Consider the following 10,126-nt stretch of genomic DNA (forward strand, 5'->3'; position numbering starts at 1 on the left):
AATGTCATCAAACCTTCCAAATATTGTATTTTATTTACTATTATTTTAAATAAATATTTTTATTTATTTATAAATTTTAATTAATATTTATTTCATTATTTATTTAGTTAATAATTATTTCATTATTTATTCTTATTCTAAAAACTTAACTAAATTATTTTATTTAGAATTACTAAAAACTTTTAAAAAAACTGAAAATTTAAAATTAAAATACGAAAAATTTAAAATTACAAATCTGGAAAAAAAAATCAAAAATAAAAAAAAAACAAAAAATGAAAAAAAGAAAAAAAAAATGGCCCATTGAGAAATCGGTTACTGGGTAACCTATTTCTCAAAGGGATTTTTCAAAAATTTGCAAAAATCCCTTTGAGAAATCGGTTACCCAGTAACCGATTCTCACCTAAAAATCTAAGTGGTATACTTAGGTAAATATATTTGAATTTAAGTTATTTAAATAATTAAAAAAAATGGTATATTAAAAAAAAAGTCTCTGTTTACTCTTTCTTTCTCTTTAATGTATTTCTTGAGAATTACTCATGAGACATATGGTATATGATATGTTTGGATAAGAAATTTTATAAATTTATGAAAATTTCAATTATTTTAATTTTTATTATTATTTAAATATTTTATTTGGATAAATTACTTTAAAATTCTTAAATTTAAATTTTTAATTTGGATATGGTAATTTATTTTTCATCATGATAAAATTGATTATATATACATACATACATACATATATATATATATATATATATATATATATATATATATATATATATATATTGAGAGAGAGATTTTAAGATTAAATTTTATAAATATAAATATTAGCTAATTTTAAAAATTAATATTAGATGATATTTAATAATTTTAAAAAATATTTTGAATACTCAATAATAATAATAATTTGATATTTTTTTATATAGGTATGGTAAGAAAGAAAAAATATGAAAATTTTTAAATTTTTACTTTTTTGAGAGAATTTGAAATTCTTCTATTTCAAATAATTTCACAAATACTTGGATTTCAAATATTTTGTAAATTTTCCATTCAAACAAAGCATTTCACTCCAAGGTATTTTAACTTCAAAAAAAAAAAAAAAAAACAGAATCACTTCATTCAAATTTCTCATCCAAACATATCATTATTAACCTTCTTGTTTAACTAAATTATTTACTTGTTATATATATATATATATTTTTTTTTCTTGATCTAATTTCTTAGTCTTTTATATATGCAAAACATTTGACTATTGTTTTTCATAATCTTATATATTATAGGAAAGAGCAGAAAGGTGAACTTAAATATGAGAATGAAAAGAATTGGAATTATATTTTAAATCATGAAAGTAGTTTTAACATTTGATTGTCAACTAAATTAAAATATAACATAATGAGTTTAATTGAACATAACTAGTACGATAGTGAAAGTTAATTCAATTAGACACCCTTTCATATCTTGAATGAGAACAATGGGTATCTTAAGTTAATTCACTTTCAAAGAGAAATAAGTAAAATATTGAAATATCCTCAAAGTATTATCTAAATCAATTTCTATCCCTTTTATTTAATTATCTTAATTTTAATTATATAATTTATCTTCTTGAAATGATCTTCATAAAATATAAAATTTAAATTTAAATTTATCTTTTCTCAATTATCTAACTTTTCATTAAATTGTGATAATTGCACAATCCAAAAACGCGGTCCATGTGAATTGGGTATTTTACTACTTAAAAGAAACTCTTGCATTTGCAAAATTTTCTTATCACAAATTAGGTTAGCTAAATGTTGGAAGGATATTATTTGAGTGATTGTTGATAGGTTAAGAAAATATGCTCACTTCATTGATGTAACATTCCAATTCTCAAAATAAAAATAAAATAAGTTGTTAAAGAAAATTATATTAAGGTCTTAATTAATTTATTTTAATTAAGCATATAATACAAATAAGAATATTTTTAATAAATAAAATAATGTTTAAGTGGTTAGGTTAGAGAGGAGTCTTCGGATTTGGACTCTTAAGCCTAACCCAAAGTCCGATTAAAAATGAAAAGAATAGGGTTAGGTCAATTTTGTGTGTCATATTCCTAAATCTAAAATGTTGTTGAGGAAAACCTAGAAAGAAACCATGAAGAGTGTTGGAGTAGGTGCGGAGACGATGAAGGAGCTTGTTTGTGCCTCAGGTCGTCACTTGAGGTAAAAGAGAGAATGAGAATGTCTTATCTCGTGGACGTATGTAAGGGGTATGGGTAATGAGACAACCTTTAAACATTTGTAGGGTATGAATTACATGTGTTTAATAAGATCAATGTGGAGTTGATTTGATCATTAGTGTATGAATACGTAATGTCGTGAATTCTATGACATGTAATGTTGATCCATTGTATGCCATGTTGTACCTCGAGGATTGGGGTTGCATGATCATTTGAGGGTATGGTATTATTTGCCTGCTTCTAAAATTTATTTATTATAGTGTTTAATTTTGGAATGATTGATTTGTGTATGGAATGATTCTATGTTGTGATGTAAAATAGAGAAAGGGAGGGTGAAAATGATGTACAAAATCATCCAAATCCGGAGTGATTTCACAACTCTAGACTGATAAGCACAACCCTAGAGGTGGCTAATACCCTGAAAGATTTTTTGTAGCATCTAGGTACTTATATTTTAACTTTCTTATGCAAGTTAGTCCTTCTATTGTACGTAGTTACTAACTTTGTTAGTTTCTTGAATAGTTAATAATTAAGTGTCAAGTTGACACATATTCTTTCTCCTAATCACCTAATATGGACTATAATACAAGATTTTGGTACTTTTTAATTAACGATGAACACTTTGTCATGTTTAAATATTTTGGTCATGGATCTTATAATTAAAATGGAAGGTTGTTGTTAGGTTTTGTAGAGTTTTCTGTAGTTCAATTTTTTTTTGTCTCAGTCATCCTTAATTTTTTTGTCTATTCTGGTTATAAGTTTAAGATTATAAATCCTAAATTATTAAATTTGTAGTTTAGCAAAATGAGTGATCGTTCCAAAAGATCTCCAGAAAAATGCGTCAATTGTATATGAGTGTTTCAACTATGTTTAATGAATCACAAAACTCCTATAGTAGGAATTGAGAAGAGCTTATTGGTAATGATCCTCCTTGTTACTGTGGAAACAAGACTCTATTGTGTAATTGTTGCATGCTAAATGAGAGAGAGAATACATGCCAATGTGGTAATTAATTGTTGAATAGTCAAGAAACTAACAAAGTTAATAACTAAGTATAATAGAAGGACTAACTTGCATAAAGAAGTTACAATTTAAAGACCCAAATGTCATAAAAATCTTTCAAGGACCTATTGATCACCTCTATCATCTTTCAAGGATCAAATTGGGTGTTTAGTCCACGACCATGAAAGTGAAGCACACCTGTATGCAAGAGGCACCATGGTCGTGCTTGTGTGCAAGCATGCCCAAGTTGGGTCAGACGAGCGAACCACAATGTGATGAGTTGAATAAATGAACCACAACTAGGCTTAGAGGGATGCATGCTCGTGTTGGGTTGAGTGGGAAGCACATTCGTGCTTGAAGACAAGTACACTTATGCTTGAAGCGAAGCACATCCGTGGTTCTAGGATCCAAGCTTGTGTTGCTCTGATGCTTGCTTGAATGAACTATAATTTAATTTAATTTAATAAAAAGATTGGGGGTTGTGGGAATGTGTGAATAATAAGAATTAACAAGGAAAATATATTAGTGATTTTTAAGAAACCTCATAATTCAAATGTGTTCCTTAAGAGAATAATAACTGAAAAAGTCATGTGTTCCTTAAGAGAATAATAACTGAAAAAGTCATGAAAAGTTGTGAGATATAATAATTAGTAATAGAGGTGACATGATAGAAGTTAAGAGATGAGTATAATGTTGATAGTTGAAATAAGATAAGAAACGATAAAGTATAACTGTATTCAAGTAATTTAAGAAGAGAAGTGATTTCGATGAATGACTTGATATGATAATAACGATGATGATGATGGTAGTGGTGGTGGTGGTGATGATAGTGATGGTGATGATGAGACGAGTAAGTCCTAGTAGAAGCTTAGCAATGATGAAATTCAGGCAGGGCTTGGTACTTTGTGGAGATGTCCATACAAAGAGGCTTGACAAGTTTTGATGTGGCTGTTGCATTTTTGTTTTTGTATTGTGTTGGTTGTGTGGAGTCCATACATTGTATGCATATTTTCTTTGGTGAGATAGTGTGAATCTATGTAAGAGGGTTCATATGGTCTTCTACCTAGACCTTGGGGCGTTATGATAGAGTCCCTAACAAGTATGAGGGGCAACCATGACTGACTGTAATGCTTCAATTGAATCCTAGTAGATTTTCCTTAGTCAAGAGTTCATTGAGAGGGTCACCTAGTGTGTGGTGATCCAATCCATGTATTCTTAGGCTACCTTGTATTGAAGTGTCTTTTGACAATGTTGGAGATAGTACCACATGCATATAGAGTTTGAAGCATATGTCACATGAGTCATTAATACTATGATGAGAATGATTTGGATTTAATGCCTTTGATAATATGAGATGGATGAATATTAGATACTAAATGTGTTATGTTGTTATAAACTGTGGTAGTGTATTATGCTAGTATGTTGCCTGTATATCTTATATATGTTATACATGGGTGAGATATATTTTCACTCTTCTTGTATTTTGTATTTATTATTTGAGTTGAACATCATGTAAGAGCTGATAAGGTATATAAGGTCGAGTATAAAGGAGACAGAACTTGGGACTTCAGTTTTATGTCATGGTCTTATTCTAATAATATGACATCGAGACAAGAGGATTTTGTATTTATTTTATTCCTTTAACTTAAAATTATTTTATTGTATTGATTTTCTTGAAAGTTTTTGTAAAGATTAGTTTATGCTTATGAACCTGCCTAATTACAAATTTAGAAATATTTTTTAGAATTTTCTACTGAATATACTCTATTTTTTATACAAGACCTCTAAAAAATGTTTCTAACTTGTTTTTAAACAAACTCTCTTTTATGTACTTATACTTTCTTTTCATATCATCTAATTGACAATAGAGCTTTTATAAAATAAAATTAAAGACGTTGAACATTTTTACGACACAAAATAAGGAAACTTGCTTTATTAATATAAAGAACAATTTAGGAGTAGAAGGGTGTAACAATTGTTTTACCACATCGGTTTAGTTAGCTGAAGTTTTCATCGAAAAAAAGTGTAAAAATTGCATGGGACCCCTAGACAATTTATTCACTAGCAAATTTTGGACCATTTTCCTATAGCAAATGGGCATCACACAAAGTCTTCAGCTTACCATCCACAATCTGATTATCAAAGTAAGGTTGAACAAATTTTTAGAACATTATTTTTGAGTTCTATGACTTGGAACAACCCACATGAATGGGTACAATAGTTGTCATTAGCTGAATGAAGTATAATACAACTTCTCAGTACTTCTCATGAAATTTTCAGCCCCCACCATTACACCTTCCCTATTGTCTAATGGAAGAGTATTGATACACATTCTGTATATTACTATTTAGTGTGAATAATAAAACAACCATATTACTTGGATCATACTCTTATGTCTTTCTCTGTCTCCGTATTCTCTATTCTCTCTCTTTCTTTCTTCTCTCAATTCTTCCCTATTTATCCCCGAACCATCAAGACTTCAAAAACATTGAATACAACAAATTGTTATCACATCAAAGCCAAGCACAAGATTATTAGTAGATATTACTTTTGCTTCCAAGCTTAGATATGATGTTTGTGTTAAGACATAGACTATCCGATTTGACTCATTTAAGCCCCTTGCTCACAGCTGTTGGATTTACAGTTCAGAATTCACATTGGGAAAAGAAAATTACTGAACAGCCATCTTATATTATGTAATGAAAAACAACCAGTTGTGCCCACCATAAATTGCAATGGAGGTTTCTAATACCTTCTATTTCGGATTAAGATATACTAGTGATTTTAATATGGACAACCGCACCGCAACCAATTTCAAAACGGCTGTAGTATAAGATATACTAATTTCTTAAACTTTATCTATTAAGTTCTATAACAATGTACAACATGCACTAAACGTAATAAAAATGGTATAAATAAACATTAAAATAGAATATTTTAACGATAAGAACTAAAAGAAAAATTTATAAAACTAAAAAAATTAGAAGAGTATTTTTTTGTTGGCTGCAACCACCATTAAGCCTATGATATGGTCAAGGAACGCATGGCTAGTAAGAAAAGAAATGAGCACTCGTTTCTCATTTTGTTGTCTAGTGTTGTATTTGATCATACTTTTCCCATGTAGTTGAACAAATTTTATGCCATTGACTCGGAGGAGTTCTTTTCATGTTATGGATGGCTTGACCACAGCTTGTGGCTTTATCTGCTTATTCATTAATGAAAAATTTAGCTTGTTTACAAAAAAAAAAAAACAAAAAACTGAAGAGTATTTAAATCTTGTAATATTGAAGTAAACTTGCATTTTAGACACTTGCAAATTAGTATTTATCCTATCATTCATTTATCTTAAAAAATATGATTATCACATATATTGATTTTAAATTTAACACTTCTATTATTTAGTACAATATATAACGGCAAGAATATATATTTACTTTTAATTTGATTATAATATGATTCAATTGTAATCAAACAAACTCAATAGCAACTTACCTCGTAAAATTGTATGATTTTATGATTTGTAGAGAATATTCCGTGCTGAATGGGATGCGAAATTGTGGCGAAATAAGATCAGAGTAAGATCACGATCTTCTGGGTGATTCGTGGGATTTTTCATCTCAATGATTCAGAAAAATAAAAATAAAATATTGGGGGCAGATAGCAGATATCTTTGACAGTAAAAATCTAAGTTTTTCTTCTATAGATCTATTTATATTGTTGTGTCGCAGAAGAAGAACGCAACACGACAACAACAAAAGAAGAAGAGCACAACACGTCAGCAGTAGAAGAACATAGCACAGTAGCAGCGGAAGAGGAACGTAGCATGGAACGCGTAACAAAAGAAGAAGAAGAAGAAAGCGTAAGAAGAAAAAATAGAAAACTTTTGTATGCGACCCTTTTTTTTTTTTTCTTTCTTGTCTTATTTTCTTTTTTCTTTTAAGATTTAAGTATATATTTATTATCTTTTTTCTTTTGTTTTACATTTACACTTTATCGTGTTCTATTTTATTTTTTTTTAACTTTTAAGTTTTAAACATATTCTTACTCTTTTTTTTTTAATTTTAAGTTTCAAACATATTTAAAAATATGAATGTCTCCACTTTCCATCATTAATAAATTTTTTTATTTATATAATTTTTTCTTTAATTTTTGCTTTATAAATATATTAAATCTAAGATTTACAAATTAATAATTTTTCTTTTTGAATAACTAACGTATTACTTTTGAAGTATTATTTTTTTTTATTAATTAAGCATTATATAATTTTTTTAAGAATTTTAAAAAAATAGTGAAATATGTAAAAAAAAAATTTAAAATCTAATCCTAAATAAATATAGTAATTCAACTATTTTTTTTTTCATTTTTTAATGTTAATTATACGAATCATGACTTTTTCTTTTGAATTATTAGTGCATTACTTTTAAAACATTATTATTTTTTCTTTGCTTATCTAAATATTATATTTTTTTAATATAATTTTTTAACAACTTTTAAAAATAGTGAATTACGTTAAATTTTTTAAATTCAATCTTAATAAAATTGAGTAATTCAACCATTTTTTTTTATCTTAATTCTACGAATGATATTCCTTTGAAGTATTAGTGTATTATTGAATTACTTTTGAAGTATTATATAATTGTTTTAGTATATTTTTTAACAATTTTTAAAAACAATGAAATACGTTATTTTTTTTTAAATTCAATATCAATAAAACTGAATAATTCAACCTTATTTTTTTTAATTCAATTAATTCCTTTTTTAAATTCTTTCCTTCCTTCACTAATTTTTTCTCATTTAATTTCTTATTTTATTAGTGTTTGTTTTAAAATTATTGAAGAAAAAATGGCATTAGGAAAAGGAACTCAAAGAAGTGAACCACCACGAAATTTGCATAAAAATACTGCTGGAATGAAAACTAATGTGGCATGAAAATATTGTATTTATGTTGATGGGGCAAGAAAAGTCAAGTGTAAATTTTGTGAAAAGACATTTACAAGAGGAGTTTATTGTTTGAAACATCATTTGGCAGGAACATCAAAGATGTTGGAGCATGTAGATCGGTTCCTAAAGATGTTAAGAAAGAAATGTTGGGTATTGTTTAATCATTGCAACAAAACCTCCTAAAAAAAATCTGATGACATTGATAGTGTGTTTGGATGGAGAATTTGTAAGGAATTTGAAATTTAAGTATTTGTAAAATTTCTTAAAATAGTAGAATTTCAAATTCTCCCAAAAAAGTAAGAATTTGAAATTTCTCATATTTTTTCTTATTTCACCTATATATTTTATCGTATCTCTTATCTCTTCATATTTTTAATTATTAAATATTCAAAAATATTTTTAAAATTATTAAATATTATCTAATATTAATTTTTAAAATTATTAAATATTTAAAAATTAGCTAATATTTATTTTTATAAAATTCAATTTAAGAATCTCAACATATAAATATATTTTTAAAATCAAATTTACCATGGTGGAATCAAATTATCATATCCAACCCAACAATTTAAAATTTGAGAAATTTGAATTCACTTATCCAAACAAAATATTTTAAGAATGATAGGAATTGAAATCAAAGTAATTCAAATACTAAGAATTTAAATACCTTGAATTTGTAAAATTCTTCATCCAAACACACCCTGAAAGAATTGGTAGTAGTTTTACTGCTCAATTAGAAAGTGGTGATATTGGTAATCAAAATCTTTTCAAGAGAAAAGTTAGCTCTCAAATGACAATTAATAAGATCTTTAAGAAGGACTTGAGGGAGGAAGCATGTCAGGACATTTTTTTTATTTGAATGTTATCCTTTTTAATGCAGCCAATAGTGAAGCATATAAGAAAATGTTTGAATCAGTTATTCAACATAGTCCAGGATTTGACCCACCATCCTAGCATGAGTTAGGGTGAAATACTTGAAGTATCATGTTGAAATGATCAATCTATCTTTAGATGATCATAAAACTTATTGGAAGAAATTTGGATGCACAATAATGACAGATGGATGGATGGATAGGAGGAGGAGGACTATATTAATTTTTTTTAGTAAATAGTCCACCTGGAACAATTTTTTTGAAGTTTATTGATGATCCAATATATGCAAGACAACTGACAAAATTTTCAAGATGTTAGATGATGTAGTTGAAGAGGTTGGGGAAGAAAATGTTGTTCATATTGTCACAGTCAATGTAGCAAATTACAAGGCAGCTAGGGAAATGTTGATGAAGAAAAGAACTAAGTTGTATTGGACACCTTGTGCAGTTCATTGCATTGACTTAATGCTTGAAGATTTTGAGAAAAAGATACAACTTCATAGTGAAACAATTGCAATCGGTAGAAGGATCACATCATACATCTATGGTAGAACAAGTCTTATTGCTTTATTGCATAAATTTACTAAGGGGAGTGACTTGATTAGACCTGGCTCGACTCATTTTGCTACTTCCTACTTAACCTTGGGATGCTTGAATGAGAATAAGGGTCTATTAACTAGAATGTTCACATCTAAAAAATGGACTTCTAGTCAATTAGCAAAGACCAAGGATGGAAAGTTTATGGAGATTTAGTTACAGATAAGGGGATTTTGGAAAACTGTTCTAAATTGTATGAGAGGTGATTTTCCCTTAATTAAAGTGTTGCGCTTAGTGAATTTAGATGAAAAGCCAGTCATGGGGTTCATCTATGAAGAAATGGACCGAGCTAAAGAAAAGATACAAGATGTTTTTAGAGAAGATGAAAATAGGTAATTATCTTCTATTCTATGTGCTTCATTTTATAAATTATAGACTTAGACTTTGGTTGAAAAATATTTTTTTTTTCAACTATAGCTACATTCCCTTATGTGAAATTATTGATCAAAGATGGGATAAAAAATTACATAGGCCTTTGCATGCTGCATGTTACTACCTT

General features: G+C 27.6%; 1 protein-coding gene across 1 annotated transcript; it reads left to right on the plus strand.

Annotated features, from left to right (window-relative positions):
- Positions 1–9,342: 9,342 nt before the first annotated feature.
- LOC109791803 (uncharacterized) lies at positions 9,343–9,783 on the plus strand. The gene has a single exon (XM_083069425.1). It carries the CDS (start codon positions 9,343–9,345, stop codon positions 9,781–9,783), a length of 441 nt encoding a protein of 146 aa, XP_082925551.1.
- Positions 9,784–10,126: the final 343 nt, after the last annotated feature.

This window comes from Cajanus cajan, chromosome 1, assembly GCF_000230855.2.
Source record: "Cajanus cajan strain Asha chromosome 1, NIPB_CcT2T_4, whole genome shotgun sequence".
In the NCBI taxonomy this organism is placed as follows: Eukaryota; Viridiplantae; Streptophyta; class Magnoliopsida; order Fabales; family Fabaceae; genus Cajanus; species Cajanus cajan.

What these genes read in the sequence shown, in the direction of transcription:
- LOC109791803 (XM_083069425.1), top strand. Translation starts at nt 9,343, where the DNA reads ATGTTAGATGATGTAGTTGAAGAGGTTGGGGAAGAAAATGTTGTTCAT.